General features: G+C 37.6%; 1 protein-coding gene across 7 annotated transcripts in view; it reads left to right on the top strand.

Annotated features, from left to right (window-relative positions):
* The window catches only part of LOC106879770 (cyclin-dependent kinase 17), a 71,247-nt gene that overhangs the window by 43,761 nt on the left and 7,040 nt on the right, over window positions 1–20,446 (top strand). For 4 of the 7 annotated variants that reach the window (XM_052973151.2, XM_089363534.1, XM_089363535.1 and 1 more), the window contains exons 2-17: window positions 2,810–3,003; window positions 5,276–5,397; window positions 6,178–6,249; window positions 8,990–9,106; window positions 9,835–9,891; window positions 10,488–10,602; window positions 11,072–11,166; window positions 11,655–11,717; window positions 12,172–12,295; window positions 12,421–12,481; window positions 13,397–13,456; window positions 14,331–14,534; window positions 14,964–15,006; window positions 15,598–15,688; window positions 16,496–16,573; window positions 17,456–19,079. In XM_052973151.2, coding sequence (XP_052829111.1) covers window positions 2,880–3,003; window positions 5,276–5,397; window positions 6,178–6,249; window positions 8,990–9,106; window positions 9,835–9,891; window positions 10,488–10,602; window positions 11,072–11,166; window positions 11,655–11,717; window positions 12,172–12,295; window positions 12,421–12,481; window positions 13,397–13,456; window positions 14,331–14,534; window positions 14,964–15,006; window positions 15,598–15,688; window positions 16,496–16,573; window positions 17,456–17,487 — 1,458 coding nt within the window. In that variant the 5' untranslated portion in view covers window positions 2,810–2,879 and the 3' untranslated portion in view covers window positions 17,488–19,079. Of the gene's footprint in view, window positions 1–2,809; window positions 3,004–5,275; window positions 5,398–6,177; window positions 6,250–8,989; window positions 9,107–9,834; window positions 9,892–10,487; window positions 10,603–11,071; window positions 11,167–11,654; window positions 11,718–12,171; window positions 12,296–12,420; window positions 12,482–13,396; window positions 13,457–14,330; window positions 14,535–14,963; window positions 15,007–15,597; window positions 15,689–16,495; window positions 16,574–17,455; window positions 19,080–20,446 lie in introns of those variants that run through there. The other 3 variants (XM_089363536.1, XM_089363537.1, XR_016244431.1) reach the window with 2 other exon arrangements.

The raw sequence follows: 20,446 nt of genomic DNA, 5'->3' as shown, positions 1-20,446 counted from the left end.
AGGGTTGATAAAATAAAGTTGACCCTGTGGCAGGAATTGAACTCAGGGCATAATTATTCTTGCTAATTGGATAAATCAACTTAAACTGTGAGCGATAACATTTCCCCACAAGTGACTGGAAGTCATATTGTAATCAATAAAAGATGTAAACATTTCACTTAAAACATCAATGTTATTTGGGTTTTTTTTTTTTTTTTGCAATCAATACAGGTTTTATGTTGAGAAATTGTGATCGTTTCTCTCTCCATTAACCCACATATCAACTGTTCCGATGACATAAGTTCAGTGTTGTCTATAAATATTGAATCCTGGCGCACATAACACAAAGCCACACATTTGGTGCAAGGGTATCTATTTCCAATAAACTCTTGTTTCTGCTGAAATCCACAAGTATTGTTTCAATCAAATCTGAAGATATTGAGAACAGTGAAATAACTTTGTTAGTTTTAAGCTGGTATTTGAAAGAGAAATTTACATGAAATTTTCAGGGAAGGCTTTAATTTAGATCATTTGAAAACAGTAGGTTTGTATCATAGAACCAGGAGTGGTGGTCTCAGGTGGGTTGGTAGCCAAAGATTCTAATCAACTTCATTGCTTGGCTTCTTTCAGTTTGCATCTACCAGATCCACTCACAAGGCTATAGTCGGCTTGAGGCTATAGTAGAAGACACTTGCCCAAGGTGCCATGCAGTTGGACTGAACCTGGAACCATGTGGTTGGGAAGCAAGCTTCTTACCACACAGCCACGCTTGCATATATATATATATATATATATATATATATTGTGCATGAATGTAGATGTTCTACACTGTCACTACTCGAGCACAGTTGGGTTCATGCTGACATGATTTGTTTATTCTGTGAATAAAGAAAGCTATGGATTGGTGACAGGAGGAGCATCCAGCTGTAAGATCCTGCCTCAAATAAATCTTCATCCAAATTTGTGCTTTCACAAACAAAATCAACAAACAAAAATGAACATCAAATGCAAAATAAAAATAGAAAATAAGAAAAGAAACTTCTCCTAACATTGATCTGACTTAAATTACGGTTTCATTTCTGATTGCTTCAGGAACTTCTAGAAGACTTGTTGTCTCTGGAAGCTCTGATTCTCTCTCTCTCTCTTATATAAGAACCAGTCTCATAAAGAAGAAAAGAAAAGAATGGATGCAGTCGGTTGAGTTTGAAGAATCTTTTAAATGTCTTTCCTGTCTCTCATGGTTTAATGGCTTTATTTTCAGTCAATACTATTGACCGGAACATTTATAGACTGTCCAACATAATGTCAACATAATTGACATTCTGTCGGACAATGCTACAACCTCCTAGAATCGATAGAATTGGTACTTTTAACAGAACACACTCTTCAAAGTTTACACTGTAAAGTGTTATCAACAGATATCTATTCTTTGAAATTAAACTGTTTTAATGTTAACTTAAAGAATTTGAATCATGAAGATTTTTCGTCGTCTTTTTCTACATTTTACTCTTTGATAAAATTAGTATTTTTCCTCTTTTTTTATTTATTTTTTTTTTTAAATTGAAACTGGTTTTTGTGAATCAGTCTTGTGAATTACATGGCAACATCATTAGTGCTGATGCCACAAAAGGGGGGGGGGAGCACCCAGTACACTTTAAATTGGTTAGTATTTGGGGAGGCATCCAACTATAGAAACCATGCCAAGGGAGTCGGTGGAGTTTCACACAGTCTTGTGACTAGTTGGATCCTGTCAAACCATCCAACCCATGCTCGCATGGGAGACGGTGGTGATGATGGTCTGTAAATATTTATTTTGTCAGGTTGAAAGTTGAGTTAGTGTCAGCAGGATTTGATGTAAGGATTGCAAAGTATGGAAAAGCGTCATTGCAGCTTGGCAAATAGGGTGAGGTGACAGACAACATCTTGTGTTGTCATGGTTGTCTTTAGGAACCTGTGCTACCAGTTCTGTGTGTGTGTGTGTGTTCTATTTGGATGGGTGCAGTGTTTACTAAAACGGTGTAGACAGACTGCATTGAGGTGCAGTGAAAGAGAGAGAGAGAGAAAGTAGGTGTGGAAGAGTTTGTAATATTACCTGTTGATGAAATGGGTCAGACTAAGACATGCCATGGTTGGTGGGGGTGAAGAGTGACTACATTAAATTAGTATAGCATTGGTGACACCTATTAAGTCAATATTGCCACAAAAGGTGGTGATTCTGTATCGAATGACGCTGTGAGCATTATAAACAATGAGGTGTTTTGGATTGTAGTTGGAGGTCATAAATGTAAAGTTGAACAAAATTTGATCAGTTAAAATTATTCAAGCAATTGGTCAGCAAAAACTCTATCAAAGGGTCATAAAATCTAAAAACAAACTGGGCATATAATTCCAAGAAGCTCAATTGATGGGGATTTTTAGACATTATTACAGACCGTGCAAATTGGAAATGATCTGGTCTAGTGAAGTCAACTGGTGAAAGCAAGACATGTTTCAGGCTTGTTGGACCTCTTCAGTGAAGTATATTCTATTCAGCTGACAAAACCAAGTTATCAATATATATCATCATCATCATTTAATTGCCAATTTTCCTTGTTTGCATGTGTTCAGATAGAATTCATCAAAGCAGATTTTCTATGGCCAAATGTCCTTCCTATCGCCAGACGTGTTTTTACAGAAGACTGGAAATGAACACCATCATCATCATTTGCAAGCATCACGTGATGTCTAGACAAGGCTATACACAAACACATATACAAAAGCATATACACACATGCATGTGTGTGTGTGTTTATCTATTTGATTGTTATATATATTTGTTTTCTCTTTTCAGCTGCTTGAAAGTGTAAATCTATGATGTCTGCTAGTTTCTTCCTCTCCTTATCAATGCACTTGTTGCCAAGATGATGAAAAAAATCAAAAGAAGGCTTTCTTTGACCATCAGGGGGAGGCATCCCATTGATGAAAGTTTATCAGAACTTGCGGAAACTCTTTCTTACGAAGATAATGGAAGCATCAAGGAAAATGGTGATTATACACTTTAATAGTTCACTTTCTGTCTCATTGTTTCTTTCTACCCAGGGTCAAGTCGGATTAGTCTAACTTGACCTTGCTGTTGTTTAATCCTAAATCTGCCTTCATTGAGCAGATTGAGCACCAAAGACCTTCCAACCTTGATCATCTCCTCTTTTCTTTATATCTGGTTTCAAAACTTGTCCAGGTGAACTTAGACTTCATTTATTGATTCCCCACAAAGGATGAAAGGCAAAGGGTGTGGAGGACTGGTGGAATTGTTAGTCAGATGAGATACTTTGTAGTATTTCTTATGTGTCTTCTGTTCTGGGTTCAAATCCCACCTCGTCCTACTTGTCATTGACTTGCTTTGTCACCGAGTTTAATGCCATGCCCTGACTCAGATGCCTTCAGCAGAAGAGTCCATTCTGTTGCAAGCATTCTGGCCAGGTTACCAATCTGAGAACACCTCCCTCCCGTCCCTTTCACTTCTCCTTCTCTGTCCCCTTCAATGTTTGAGGCTTGGCGAAGGGACAAAGACTCTGCCTTTCTTTCTAACTAAATCATTAAAGAATAAAAGACCCTGCCACCAGACATCTTTTATCATTGACCTGTTTCAGTCAGACTGCGACCATACTGGGGCACCATTTTGAAGAATTTTAGTCAAACGAATCACCCCTTCCCTATTCCCACTGTACTTATTTTTTTGTAAAGCCTGGTATTTACTCTATCAGTCTCTTTTGCCAGACTACTTAGTTCCGGAATGGTAAACACACCAACGCCAGCTGTCATGCAGTGGTGGGGTCAGACACATGCATAAAGACACTGGTCAGTTCTGCCATGTAACGACATACATGCTTTTCTGGGGCTATTCTTTTCCTTCTTTCTGGCAAAGAACCGTTCTCGAAACATCATTCTATCTTAAACTTTTCTCTGAGTGTCAACCTAATACACTCACTGTGTCCTTTTGCCTTTTGTTTTTTTTGCCTTTGTTGTTTTTATTTTTAATTTCATTTATATATATATATATAGATAAACACATACATACATACATTCACACTCGACAGGCTTCTTTCAGTTTCTGTCTACCAAATCCACTCGCAAGACTTTGGTCAACCTGAGGCCATAGCAGAAGACATTTGCCCAAGGTGCCACGCAGTGGGACTGAACCTGGAACGATGTGGTTGGGAGGCAAGCTACTTACTGAACAGCCACACCAGCATCTGAATGTAAAAAAAATATCCTCAGGAATTATATTTGGTTGGAAATCTTGAGGTGGAACAGTAACATCTGTTTCTGTTGTGTTTTGTTGTAAGTTGGGGGGGGGGGGGCTCATAGTATGAAAGTACCCAGTCTCTGGGTTTTTATCTTCACTTGAAATAGAGATGGCTGGATAAAGATAGCTTCCATTAATAACATTGAATTGTTAGAGACCAGGGTGAATGAAGTTGGGGAGTTATTTGACAAGGGGTGGGTGTGTCCAGAGGAAGGATTGGTTTACTCTTATTGGGTGTGGGAGATGTTGAGATGTGACAGCAGTGATGGGTTGGTATGGTAGGAAGGAGGGATCGTATGGGTTTTGATATGTTAATGTACATTAGCAAGTCTTGACGAGCAGAGGCTTTTGTAATAGTGGCAGAAGAAACAAAGAGCGGACACAGCTTGATTGTTAGACTGGTCTCAGAAAGTCTTGATGAGTAAAGGTTTGTACTTTCAATTCTTGCTGTTGTTTTGGCAGTGAATCTAGGTCAGTTGTTCTCAACCTTTTTAATATCGGAGACAGATTCAAAATGTGGAGGGGTGGGGCACCAAAAAAAAAAGTCATTTAAAGAAAAAATTATATTAATAGAGGGAAGACTGTCAAGGGCCATATAAGGCCCTGGGTAGCTGCAGTTGAGAATTGCTGGTCTAGGGTATGTGTGTGTGTACTGTGAAAGTAGGAGTATGTTGGGTGGGTGTTGATGAGGTGCACTGTGTGTATTTGTGAATATCTGGTATGAAATAGATGAACCAAATGGGTGTGTGTGTGTGTATGTAATGGTGTACTGTGTGTACATATGTATGTGTATTGTCAGCATACCATAAATGCATAGTATGTAGCTGGTGTGTGTGTGTACAAAATGAGTAAATGGTGCACCATTGAGTTGAATGTGATACGTGTAGGTGCATTGTGTGAGTGCATCAGACAGGTGAATGCACAATGTTTGGTTTAAAAGGGGGCAAAACACAAAATATATCTAGCACCTTGTATTCCTGTTTGAATTTCTGTGTTTCTCAATGTGTTTAGGTGTTGTCCATGAAAACCGTCGGATAGGTTCAGATGGTGAGAGTGAAGACATATCAGGGACTTCAGATGAAAAAGATGAAATATCTCCTGTAAAATTACGAGGACGACCTCGATATAATGAGGTAGGTTATCTTGCTCTCCTCTTCACCTACTTATTCACTGTCCATTTTATTCCTTTCATTTCAATGCTTGGTTCAAAAAAATCACAACACTTGATTAAAAATATCATGGACCTTGATTCACAAACACTGCGGCACTTGGCTCAAAAAACACTGTGGCACTTGGCTCGAAAAACACTGCAACACTTGACTCGAAAAACACCTTGATATTCGGATCAAGAGTATTGTAATGCTTGGCTCAAAACATGGTGAGGTTTGGTTTGAAGCACCTCAATGTTTTCCATAAAAACACCACAACACTTGCCTTAAAACACCACTGAGCCTGGCTCAAAAACACTGCAATGCATAGCTCAGAAACACCTCAGCACTTTACTCTAAAACACTTCACCACTTGGTTAATATTATCACCTGGGTCAGTTGGGTATATTTTCAGTGATTCCTTAATTTTGCTAAACCTCCCCTCATTTCATTGTTAAACAATTATATTTTTTAAGAGAAGATATATCAATTGACCCTTTTTAACTCCAAAGAATAAATATATTCACTTTCGATATATGTTTTATATAACCATGATACTTTGTTAAAATGTAAGGTTACTTCTAAATATTATTTAAACTCTAAAAGCAACTTCATATATTTAAAGTTTCTATATATTGTCAGTTTTGTAGAATTCTCTGTTATAATGTATGAGAGATTATATAACAGATGTTGATAGAAAGACTAGATATATTATCTGTCAATGTTGGATTCTTATTTTGGTTTTTCTAATTCCTCTCATTACAGGCATTTAACAAGGGCTTCCCTTACTTACCAAGCCGGCAGCTAGACTTAGGTCTTGAATCTATCCGAAGAAAGGTATGTTGAATTTTATTAATGCTTCTAGATTTAATCAGAAATAGGAGGCCAATTATCTTTGGCCATCTTCAGAGCCTCTCAAACTTGCAGGAAGGAGAAATTGTTAAATTCGAGTATAAGGGACTGCTGATGGTGGGCAGTGTATGAAGTCTCCCACATTTGTCTTAAATCTAAAATTATCAGATTAATATATTCTTGATAGCAAAATTTATAATCAAATAGAAAATATGTTTTGGATCTTCAATTATAATGGGTCTATCTATATTTCTATTTGGTAAATCCTATTTTAGCTCCTTTTCTTCTCTATTCATCATCATCATCGTTTAACATTGATAGACGGAAAGTGAAAGAAGCCTGTCATGTGTGTGTGTATCTGTATTTGTTCCCCATCATCCCCGTAATCTAGCAGTTTGGCAAAAGAGACCGATAGAATAAGTACTAGGCCTATAATGAATAAGTCCTGGGGTCGATTTGTTAAACTAAAGGCGGTGCTCCAGCCTGGCCGCAGTCAAATGACTGAAACAAGTAAAAGAATGTCTCTATGGCTGTCTGTGTGTGTGTGTTGTTTTGTGTGTTTGTTTCATGAGTGTATAAGCAAACAGTGATTGTCAGAACCACCTACATATAATCGTGTCTTTTTTTAAAGAAAATTAAATAAATCCGATTGTGATTTATAAACTACTGAAACCTGTTGACGCCAAAAGCTCTGTCTTTTTGTGTGTTTTATCAACTGTGTTTACTTGGAAGCTTTGGCATTGATAATATTGACTCGGGTAATCAGTCTTGAGTTCTATATCTAGAGCTATATCTATGTCTAGTGTAATCAGATACACAAAACTATTATGACACAGCCAACTGTTGTCATCGTTGTTTTTTTTTTAATGTCTACTCTGCCCTGTTTGTATGGGTCAGATAGAATTCACTGAGGCAGATTTACCTATGGTCTGATGCCCTTCTTATTTGCTAACCCTTACCTGTTTTCAAGGTAATAATTCCCCATGGCCATACACAGTTTTTCATAGAAGGCTAAAAATGAACAACATTGCTGGTTCACAACAATCATGCACTGACTAAACAAGGGTGTGTACATACAAGTACACACACACACACACACACACACACACACACACACACACACACATACTCAGTAGGCTTCAGTTTTTTGTTTACCAAATCTGCTCCCAAGGCTTTGGTTGGCCTGGGACTACAATAAAAGGATACTTGTCCGAGGTAACATGCAGTGGGGCTGAACCTGAAACCACAGGGTTAAGAACCAGTTTTCTTAACAGCCACACCTGCCTGCAACCATCAACCAAATATGTGTGTGTTCCTTTTTTTGTTCATTTAACATCCTTTTTTACCATAAGATGGATATAGAAGTATATGTACATCTATGTGTGTGTACATTTATATATTTTGGTGTCTGTGTGTCTATATATATATATATATATATATATTAATGTTGATTGGATGTTCCAGATGTTAAACCTGTTTTGTTACTTAACACCCCTTTTATCACGCCAACAGGTGTTAACTCACTCCCCCCCTCTCTTTTATCTTCTTTTCTCACCTTTTCATATCTCAACTTGGCTCTAACCTTACACCTTATCACTGTTACTTTTCAAAACTAATAATGGAATCTCTAATCTTCCCTAACACAGCTTCCAGTTAAAAGCAGCAAGTGGAGAGATATAGCCGTTGTTGAGCTGTCTCTCCCTCCCAGGGGCAGGGTTCCGCTTATGAAACAGACCTCCTTTAATTATTTCTCATGTGAGGAGTAGTGTGTAGGTTTTCAATGGATCCATGCTGAAGTTGTCACTAGATCAATGGGGAAGGTCACTGTATGGACTCCCTTCTCTTAGAATAGCATCATTTAACATCTGCTTTCCATGCTGGCATGGGTTGGACAGTTTGGACAGTTGGACAGTGAGGGTCACCAAGTAACTTGGTTGACCTGTGGCTATAGTAGAAGACACTTGACCAAGGTGCCATGCAGTGGAACTGAACCCAAAACCAGACGCTTAAGAAGCAATGACGTCATTGTTTCATTGTTATTTTATATGTCTTCAATGCTGCTGTTGAACACACACACACACACACACACACACACACACACACACACACACACACACACACACACACACTTACTCTCAATACCCTTAGCCCTTATAGCTTTATTTAAAATTGAATTCCCCAGCCATTCCACTTGTGATTCCAACTCTTGAGTGATGTCCAAGAAGCTGTTACATCAAATGCACAGCCTCCCTGTCTTCTTGTCCTGCAGCAACGTTGTGCAAATTAACAACAAAACTAACAATCTGTATTCACCAGACACAATCATGTGTGTGTCTGTGTGTGTTCTGATAAGTCTTTATCTCAAACCTATTGATCTACTTGTTAATTAGCAGAGTTTTTGTTGTTGTTTTTTCTTTATTCTACCATGGTTCTTCTATTAATATCGTTATTGCAGCAAAAGCTGGCAGAATCGTTAGTGCACCAGGCAAAATACTTAATGGCATTTCTTCTGACTTTACATTCTGAGTTCAAATTCCACTAAGGTTGACTTTGCCTTTCATCCTTTCGGGGTTGATAAAATAAGTACCAGATGTAATCAACTTACCCCCTCCCCCCAAGAAAACATTGCTGGCCTTGTGCCAAATTTTGAGTAACTTCAAATTTTGTTGTTGTTGTAGCATTGGTTGTTTTATGATGATGATGATGTTGTTTCTGTTTCTCTCAGGAGGCTTTGAAGCGTCTCTCTTTACCTGCTGATATGCGTCTTCCAGAAAACTATCTCGCTCAACAAGGCATCAGTCCTGAAGGCCAGTTGAGTCGGAGATCACGGAGAAAATCTCTGGTAAGTTCCATAATTAATGCTCTTGTTGTTGTTTTTGTTGTTTAGCTCCAGCTCAGTCCTGATCCAGCAGACCTAGAGTCAAAGGCGCTCCAGCCATGACCATCTCATCTTTTATTCAAGCTGTGAATTGACTGAGTTGTTCGGACACTGAATAGAAGTTGGATAAAGATGAATATGTGTATATATATATATATATATATGAGAGATACAGATATTATTAGCATTGTCCTATATTATTAGCATTGTCCTATATTATTAGCATTGTCCTATATTATTAGCATTGTCCTATATTATTAGCATTGTCCTTCATTTGAGAATAAAATTATTTCCTTCTCTGTATCTTTCAATACTTCTAAAGCAAACTTTGTTGACTTTCAATGTAAGTTGAATTTAACGTGCGATAGTATAGTATCTTATAAAGCTAGATTTATACATCCTAAAACTGCAGAATTTATCGCTGGGCAGTTTAACTTAATGGTAAAGCACTTGATGCGTAATCACAGGGATGTGAGTTCTAGTCTCATGGCTAACCGCCGACAGATTTTTCTGCAAAATATGGATAGTTTATTCTGTTCATGCTATTGTATTAGCATTATCCTGTGTTTGAGAATAAAATTATTTCCTTCTGTATCTTTCAATACATTTCATTACCCTCAGGGTGGGGATGAGGAAGAGAGACACGAATATAACATTTTTAAAATGTTTTTTTTCTTCTTTTTTTCCTCCAGTCTGAAATTGGATTTGGCAAAATGGAATCATATTTAAAATTGGATAAATTAGGAGAGGTTTGTAACTCAATTTTTTTTTTCTTTTCTCATCTGGTTTTTTTCCCCTTTTATTTCTCTTTTTTAAGACAAATTTTTTATAGTTATGGCAGAGGAAGAAAGGTAGGGTCTTTGTCATTTTTCAGGGTTTCTATGGGAAGGAAGTGGTTCTTCTTGTCCTGGAAATATATCTTGAATGTTTCAAACAGAATGGACTCTACTGAAAGCATTCCATGTCTCATATTGGTGGCATCCAATTGGTGATAGAGTAAACTTCTTACCCAAGAAGTGGAGCAATCCCTCCAAACTTTTGCATAATTTTCATTGATTAATTCCATTCTCAAGACTTTGGTTGATCCAATTCTGTAATAAAAGATACTTGTCCAAAGTATTATGCCATGAGATCAACCAACACAACCAGGCTTATGTTTCCAGGAATACAACACTTCATCACCTCATTCCTCTCCAGTGATGTGGCACCTCTAATAATTAGCTGCTGCCCCCCCCCCCCACTTTGAAGTGGAGAGTGAGAATGTAGACCATAAGTTAAAAATCATTCCCTAATTTCAATACAAACCAATACCATTTTCTCAACCATTTCCATATCTTGTCTTCAGGGAACTTATGCGACGGTCTTCAAAGGTAAAAGTAGACTCACCGATAATTTGGTTGCACTGAAAGAAATTCGTCTTGAACACGAAGAAGGGGCTCCGTGTACGGCCATCAGAGAAGGTATGTTACATGTCCCTTTATTATGGGGTCAGTTGAGACTGTGTGTGTAGTGGTGGTCAGTTAACCCCTTAGCATTTTTTGAATTAACCATGTATCATCTCATAGCTTTGAGATTTCATTGATGTAATTGTTTATTTTTAGAATTACATAGTAGGGTAGGTGCGAGAGGCCAGATCTGGCCAATTTGAACATAAAACAGATAGAATATGTGGAATTGATATATGACCAGTTTAAATGCTGAAGGGTTAAAGTTATATAGATGTTTGCTAGTTTGTAATGGTTGTTCGTTTAAAGCATTGTATGTGTTTGTGTGTGTTTTCCTGTCTACAATTGTCAGTTAAATCTCTTGTATACGTCAGTGGGTTTCTGTTGACTAACAGACAAATCTGTTGCTTGTTTTGGTGGGTTTCTCAATCTGTAGACATCACTTGATGGCTCTGATATGTTTTATTTTCTCTCTCTCTTTCAGTATCGTTATTGAGAGAATTGAAGCATTCAAACATTGTAACATTACATGATATAATTCACACCGACAAATCTCTAACTCTAGTCTTTGAATATTTGGTAAGTAAATCATTCCATCGTAATTTATCTTAACTTTGCTTTACCTTCAGCTTTGTGTGAACTCATATTTAAATCTCTCCCTCTTTCATAAGATTTTGATAAGGTCCCACTTCATAAATGGTTTGGTCCCTATTACAGTTACAGGGACCTATAGAGATCTTACACTGAAGCTTTCATAAGGTCTCTGTAATTCTTAGACTTCTATAAAATACCTTGTTGGTCTAAGATCTATAAGGATATTTCACAGATAGGAAACATAACAATATTAACAAATAGTGAAGAAAATGAAGGATATTTAATTTTTAAAAAAATGTATGGTAAAAATCAACCCAGAGAAAGCTCCACCGAATATCTTTACTTTCCTTCTCACTTAGAAATAATTCTTTTGTTACCTCCCTTGAAGTACCTTACTAGTTCCACCACTTCAATATATCCCTACATGGGTACAATTCTGACTTTACTAATGTTAATGTTTGTTTGTGTTGCAGGAAAAAGATCTCAAACAATATATGGATGACTGTGGTAACATAATGAGTATGACCAATGTAACGGTAAGTAGTACATCAGTTTATGACTGGTCTCACATTGACATGCTTTTAAGACTAGTCTCATGTCAACACTTTTTTATGACTGACCTCACAATGAAACATGGCCAGGGTAGGGTGAAGTGTTACCTTGCATGGAAACGGGTGAGGGTTGGTAGCAAAAAAAAGTGTCAGGCCGAGGAAAATCTGTCTCAATAGTTTTCATCTAACCCATGAAAGCATGGAAAAGTAGACATTAAAATGCTAAACTGGAATAGCCAAAACAATGAGTTTCTTTTTGCTCATAGAAAAAAGATTCTAGGATCTCAATCTGAAATAAATTTAAGTTCATTTACAACTGCAATATTTGATAGAGGACTTGGTAATAATGCAAGAAAAAGTTCTATAGGGATCAGTTGTTCATTCTATATTCTTCCAGAAATTTTATTATCCTTAAATTTTTTTTCTGTTGTATTTTCAGCTTTTTTTATTTCAACTGTTACGTGGTTTAGCCTATTGTCACCGGCGTCGTGTTCTACACAGAGATTTAAAACCCCAAAACTTATTAATTAACGAACGAGGAGAACTCAAACTAGCAGATTTTGGTAAACATTTTTCCCTTTCTCCCTCCATTTTCTTCATTTGGAATATCTGACAAAATTCTTTTTACTTTGTTATCCTTCAGTTTAGATTTTATTTTGAATTTCAATTATTTCTGCGTATTTTGCAGGTCTAGCTCGAGCCAAATCTATACCTACTAAAACTTATTCAAATGAAGTAGTTACATTATGGTAAGTTGAAACCCTTCACGCCACTGCTTCTGGCTCCTCACCTTCCATTAGAACCATCCCTCATTACCAAACTGAATGTACACTATTACACTACGACACACACATGCTACCAATATAACAGACGATAAAGGCAGGAAACTGGCAGAATCCTCAGCATACAAGGCAAAATACTTAGCAGCATTTTGTCCATTTTTGCATTCTGGGTTCAAATTTTGCCATGGTCAGCTTTGCCTTTCATCCTTTTGTGGGGTTAGGTGTCAATGAGATAAGTACCAGTTATGCACTGGGGTCGATGTAATCAACTTAATCCCTCCCGCAAATTTGTAGGCCTTGTACTAAAATTTGAAACCATTATAACATAGATGATGGCTATAGTCCTTTTCGTCAGACATAATCAGTTAGTTTCACTTGGCATTAAACAACGAATCGCTACGATACAATATACATTGTGGTCTGAGACCTGACTGAGCAATAACAGCTGATTAAATGAAATGCCTTATTATATTCTTCACTGGTCCCTTTGTTTTGAGTTAGAATCTCATCCGGCCCAACTTGGCTTAGGGATTTATTTTATCAGCATTAGGAAAGATATCAAGCCATAGAAACTATTCCAAAGCAGACAGTGAAGCACAATGCAGTCCTTGGGTCCAGTGGGTCCTGTTAAACTGATAATAAATTCATATTAAAAGATGGTGATGATCCTCATTCCTTGACTACAACTTGTGGTTGTGTCAGGTAAGATGGACGTGTCACATATTTTGGATTTATCCCAGCCAGGTCTCTCTTACTAATTAATCTTTAATTAAAACCTTGTGTGGCAACAGTTTTTTAAAAGGAAATCATTAAATATTGGTGGTTTGTGAGATGGAATCGTTTAGTCCTTAAATGTAATTCCTCTTTTATTTTTTTTTCCAGGTATCGACCGCCTGATGTTTTGCTTGGATCAACAGAATATTCAACACCCATTGATATGTGGTCAGTACAAAGACCTGTTGCTTTATTTTCTTAACCATTTTTAACAGCTATTTTAATGGCCTAACACAGTGGTTCTCAACCGGGGTCCACACATGCAAAATAGTAAGTTGGGGGTCCGAAGTAGTATTTTAAGGGTCCATGAAAAATGTTTGCCTTAGATGTATTTATTGCAAGAAACAACTTCAAGTGATACGCCTTACTAAATGTAGTTGGGAGAGGCGGTGGGGTCTAATTAATTTTATATTTCTGCAGTGAAAAGAGAGCATTACCTTAATGACTATTATTAATTTAATCTGATCTTGGCAATTATAGATGACAGCTCTGAACATGTTCTGGCCTTATTAGACCTCTTCAGTGAAGCATAGCTTTCTCTTTACTTACCAGCTTAGTGGTAACAGAATTACTGTATTGATGTACAATCAAAGTGTCGACTAATATCAGTGACTGGGGGAGGGGTACCCAGGGATGCCATCAGCACAAAAAATAACAATCAAATTAGTGACATATTTAATTATTATAATGAGGGACAAATTTTGATTGATTAATTTGTTTGTTGTGTTAGTCTGACATAGAAACTTGGTCTGGTCATCACTGAACAGTGGCATGGCTGAGACATAGAATGACCAGTGGTATGAGTGAGACAGAATGACTAGTAGTATGGATGAGAGACAGGATGGCCAGTGGCATGGATTGCAAGCGTGATGTTGATCAATGGTATGAATGTAAAACACAAGACTGACCAATGGTATTGGTTCAAGACATATTTGACCAATGGTATGAATATGAGACAGTAAGACTGTTTAACAGTCCACATGTTATCTGTCTGTCTCTCTCTCTCTTTCTCTCTCTGACATCTGACCTTCTGTTATTACAGGGGTGTTGGCTGTATATTCTACGAAATGGCATGTGGACGTCCGCTGTTCCCAGGGTCCGCAGTTGAGGATGAACTTCATCAAATCTTTAAAATCCTAGGCACTCCTACAGAAACCACATTTCCCGGTATAACTGCCCATCAAGACTTCCACTCTTACAATTTTCCATTTTATGAAGCCGAGTCTTTACTAAATATTGCTCCAAGGTAAGAACTGCTTTCTGCAACCCATTGCTTTTGTTTCCCTGGGGCAATACACTCCCTCTATACAAAATACTTGCTGGGCCTTTAGCTAACAAGGTAAGGAGAATGTGCTAGAATGTGTTGCTTTTGTTTTACTGGGTTTATAATTGTAGGATGGTACATGCACTATAGATATCTATATGTGTTTGTGTATGTCTGCATGTACAGATATGTATAATTAATAAACAAATACACTACCATAACATTATCTTTCCAGCACTAATTATTCTTATAATCTTCATGGTACCAATTTCATTACTTGCCTTGTTTGAAATAGAAAACGGGTAGATAAATGTCTTGCTCAAGATCCAAGTGTTATGCCTCAGACGATTTGACTTGAAACTGTCACCTTAGAATTTAGGACCTTAATTTTTTTTCTGTCTTTGTTTCCAGGTTAGATGGAGATGGCTTAGACCTGCTGGAGAAATTTCTAGTGGTAAGTACCCTTGGGTGTCTGTCTCTTCTATTCTCACCTCTGTTTACAAACATGCAACTCTATACTTATATAAATATTGGGCGATCCCTATATTTTTAGCTATATTGTGTGATCCTTATATGCTTACCTGTATTGTGTGATCCCTATATGCTTACCTAGCTATGCTAGTGATCATGGGTTCAGTTCCCGTACTGTGCGGCGTGTTGTGTTCTTAAGCAAAAATTTTCATTTCTCGTTACTCCACTCTGCTGTAAATGGGTCACCCTGTGATGGATTAGCCTTCCGATTAGGGAGGGGAATGTTGGCCTGCTCACCCCCAGCCAGCAGGGTGGCACCATTAGAAAGCTAAAACAATACAAAGAGCATTGTGATCAGCGATGTATAATATCATCCAATACCCTGATACTGTGATATGTTTCTATTTACCATACTATTTAGTGCCTTTATCATTTGCTATCTGTCTTTGTTTACCATTTAGTGTTTTTTCCATTTAGTACATGTCTTTAATTTACCATTTACTATGTCTATAATTACTTACCATTTACTAGGTGCCTGTAATGTACCATTTTCTTCATATCTCTACCATTTCAGTATGAAGCTAGGAAAAGAATGAGTGCAACTGAAGCACTGAAGCACCCATTTTTCAGGTGTCTCGGTCCAAGTGTTCACAAGATCCCTGACAGTAAGTTATTGTTTTTATTGAATAAACCCTATTTATTTTCCTTTCTATCATGATTTGATGAACATCAGCCCTGTTAGTTTCTATGGGTTTCTAATAATCCCCTTGTTGGTTCACCACATTTCTGATGGCAACAATGACCAAATTTTGGTACAAGGCCAGTAATTTTGAGGGAAGGAATAAGTCAATTACATCAACCCCAGTGTACAACTGGTACTTTATTTTATCAACTATGAAAGGTAAAGTTGACCTTGGTGGTTAACTAACAAGATGCCACTAACATTTCTACCAGCAGAGATATTGTCTGTAGGGGTCACTTTACAACAAAAATCACAGAAGATTTTGTTAAAAAAAGAAAAACAAAAATCACTACTTTTTGTTTTTCTCCCACCACTGATGGTCATTTAGAGGAGACTAATGAACATTCTCATCATTTAACAGTCGTTGTTACATGCTGGCATGGGTTGGACACTATCATACAAGTGAAGTCCATCATTTTCTGTCTTCCATGAAACACATGTCCAGCTATAGGGAAATATTGCCGTGTTGGGAAAACAGAACAGATGAAAATTGGTAACAGGACAGGTAAACCAACTGTAGAAAATCTGCCTCAACAAATTCCACTTGACCCATGCAAGCATGAAAAAGGGGACATTCAAACAATGGTGGTGATGTCCATTTATGTGTTGAGTTGTACAAGAATTTTGATCTCCAACATTTATCTGTTGACCAGAAACTTGAATGTGTTTAATGAAAGTAATTTACTTTCAGCTCCTAATTAATGAATCTTTATCTTCTGTTTATTTCCAGCTACCTCAATATTTGCAGTTCCGGGTATAGTTTTACATAGAGACCCTGGTATCCGTTCTTCCTCAGTGGCAACTTCAGGTAAGTACTTTAACAAAAAAAAAAGTCATAGTAATATTTCTAATTATTACAAGCTTAATTGTGTTCATTAGTAAATCAGATTCAGTCTTTTACAGGTGCAACTAATTTTGAAATACTTCCTCTCAAATGTATTATATTCCAGAATTGAATATAGATTTTGGCTTCAGAATTTTTTCATTAATCTTATACTTAGAAAATTACTTTTTTTTTTTTTTTAAATTCTCGCAAATTCAGTGACTGGTTGTCATTTTGAAAACTATATATTTCAAACAGCCGAACAATTATTCTGTGTTGATGAAGGGAAATAACCCAGAAATCGAGATACACAGATATTGTTTTGAGCTGAGTTGGGGTGCTAGATTCCCTTGTTCGAAAATATAAGGACACAGATCGTGTCGTATAGCCAGCTGGAGATGATGTCACCTGGGGCTAAATTACAGCAACATTCGTCCTAAACCAGGACTGCCATGTTATGTTGGCAAACAATCTTTGCTACAATTTTATACTTGTTATGACTAAAATGTTTAACCCTTTAGCATATCCACCCCAAATATTGTTTCATGTTCAAGCCAGCCAGATATAGCCTCTCACACCAACCCTACAATATCATTCTTAAATATTAAGTTACCTCATCAAAATCTCAAAGCTACAAGATAATTCGTGATTAATTCAAAACAATGTTAATAAATAAACATTGCATTTGACTAAATAATCTGAATGTTAAAGGGTTAATTTGTCATTACACACACACACACACACACACACACACACACACACACACACACACACACACACACACACACACACACACACACACACACACACACTCGGATACATATATTCCCTGCCTTTTGTCTCATGAGATTTTCGTTTGTATTCCAGGGAACCGAAGACGTCAGAGTATGCTCTTTTGAAAATTTGCTGACAGCGCTGCTAGATACTGTGATTCCTCTTACTTTTTTTTGGGTTAGTAACCAAAGATTGACTTAGTCAACTGTACTTTAGTAAGAAAAGTTTTTGTGGCCACGGATAAAACAAACAGCAACTGTTGGGAGCAAAGTCAGAGCATATCCATTGTATTAACCATGATAACAACTGTGCCAACCACCAACCTTTGGATGTGTCTCTCTCTCTCTCTCTCGCTCGCTCGCTCGCTTTCTCCCTCACACATACACACACACACACACACACACACACTCTCTTTCTTTGTTTCTCTGTCTCTCTCTCTCTTTTCCCCACCTCAGGGATACACTTTACTCTAGACTTGATCTCGGACAACTGCCACACTTTGAAAAACTTGATGTCGCTGAACATTTTACACAGAAATGGGCTGTTCACTATCTGTGGAGAGAAGTGGGTGATGGTGCGTTCACTGGCTGATGCATTCACTATCATCTGCGGCAAACAGCAGGGGTGGTGGTCGTGTGTTCATCGGGTGATGCGTTCACAGTCTGTGAAGAGCGACAGAAACGTTGAGGTTCACTTAACTGTGGACAGCAGCAGAGGTGGAAGGGGATGAATGTTCATAGAGTGATGTGTTGTCCACTCTCTGTGGAGTGTAGGGTATGTTCACTATCTGTGGAGAGCAGGGTGGGATGCAATGATGTGTTCACTATCTGTAGCAGAGGAAGCAGAATAATGTGTTCACTTAGTTTTTGAAAAGAGTTGGGGGTTGTGGAGTCTTGTGTCCACATATTATGGAAAATGGTGCGGTCAGATGATGTGTTAACTATTTGTGTAGAGTTGCCCAACAATAGAGAGTGACCAGTTTTATTTATTTATTTCAAAATATTGTCTATTAAATAAAAGCTCTCTGCCAAATACTGCAAACAACAGCAGCAGCAGCAGCTGATGTCATGCTATCTATAGAAATGTCATAGCTCTCATCTAGCATCTATAATCAATCTGCTGGTAGTATTCTTGGCTTAGAAGATCTCCCTTTTAATTTCATTTTGTTCCACTTTGATATATCAACTTTTAGCTGATGAAGGAAAAATACAAAACAGAACCCCTTTCAAATCTACATTTAGTTAGGGTCCTTTTTATAAAGAACAGCAATGACAACTGTTGTGAGATGTTCTTTAATAAAGACAACAATAACAAGTGTTGTTAGACTTCTTTTAATGGAGATGACAATAGCAACAGTTGTTTACATTGTCTTTAGAATAGTGTCTAGCCCATCCATCCAACACCTGGCAGGTGATGTATGAAAGGGTTGCCCATACACTAACACACACACAAATAATAATATCATCCAACAGGAACTAAATATGTCCCCTACATAATAGATTTAATATTACAAACAGATGCAAGGCAATGAGCTAACCGAACCGTTAGCATGACAGACAAAATGCTTAGCAGCATTTCATCCATCTTTATGTTCTAAGTTCAAATTCTGCCTTCCATCCTTTTGAGGTCAAAAGAACAAGTACAAGCTGAGCACTGGGGTCAATGTAATTGACTCCCCCTCCCCTCAAAACTGTTGGCCTTATGACAAAATAAGAAAGGAATATTCCAGACAGATGTGGGTAGTGTGATGTATGTAGATAGGTTACCCATACAATATTTTACATCATCAACTCACTGCTGATAAACCCACACACACACACACACACACACACACACACGTCAGCACTTGCCCATGGTAGTACCAAGCATATCGTTTCACTGAAAACTGTCGAATGGCTGAGAGCAAATATGGCCAAATTATTTTAGTTTCCAATGTTTATCAAGTTGAGAGCATTGTCCACTTGATCAAGGATCTATGCATCAGTTTTCCTGATCATCCCCCGTGTCTGCAGTATATGGTACCAGTACCTTGACTTGAAGTTGCTGAGTTTGTAGTAGTGGCAGCATTTAGCAGCCATGCCTCACACAATAGCACAGAGCCACTGAGTGGTCAGTGACTTCACTGGCCACATCTTTATCTTGTGCGATGCACCATAATTTTTCCACACTTTGGCCAAGTCATTCATTGCTAAGCAACAATCCATATTCTGACCAGGGCAGATTTCCTTGGCGCTGCATCAATCGATGTAGATGTAGACATTCGGGTATTTAGATTTTTTTTTTTTTTTTTACCAGCTGATCACATGGCCATCAACATGAACCACTTGGCATTCAAAGAACCGTATAGCCATTATTTTGGTTATGTTGCTATTCAGGTGTAGACCAACTGTTTCACAGATTTTACACACAACAAAAGATCCTCATGCTCTTTGTGGTTACTAAACAAATTGGTACCATTGGCACATTGCAGTCTACTAATCCATTCTCCACCAAATGGCACACTGCCAACATACCCTCGCAGGACCGGTCTTGTCACTATTTCTCCATATACATTGTACCAGTCCAGCAACAGGATAGAGCCTCGTCTACTAGTTTTTGCCAAACCAGTCCCATTTGTTACCTTTCATACCAACAGCAGTCTGCCATTTATGACGGAGAACTTCATTCTAATCAACCACATAGCCAGCAAAACCAATATTATACACAGTCGATACAGTTAAATACCTTTGTGTAATCAAAGAAACCCATGAACATCTTCAGCAGTTTATCATCTGCTTTCTCTCGGATTCAATGGATGTTCTCTGTCTGGTCAAGTGTTTGCACAGTCATTCCAAATCTGGCTTCTTCCCTAGAAGTTTACATGTCTCTGGTTTGACTGCCTGAGAAATGCTGCAGACTGACATTGTTGCTTATATTGGTTGGAAATGCTTTATTGGCAAATACAGACACTTGTGGCAGACTGGCTTTGCCCCTGTGTCAGAAATTATTATTATTATTATTATTATTATTATTATTATTATTAAGGTGGCGAGCTGGCAGAATCATTAGCACATCGGACAAAATGCTTAGTGGCATTTCATCAGT

The sequence above is a fragment of the Octopus bimaculoides genome, chromosome 15, assembly GCF_046866305.1.
Source record: "Octopus bimaculoides isolate indiv1 chromosome 15, ASM4686630v1, whole genome shotgun sequence".
NCBI classification, from domain to species: domain Eukaryota; kingdom Metazoa; phylum Mollusca; class Cephalopoda; order Octopoda; family Octopodidae; genus Octopus; species Octopus bimaculoides.
The sequence above is the reverse complement of the archived record's forward strand: the minus strand, read 5'-3'. Positions and strand labels throughout refer to the sequence as shown.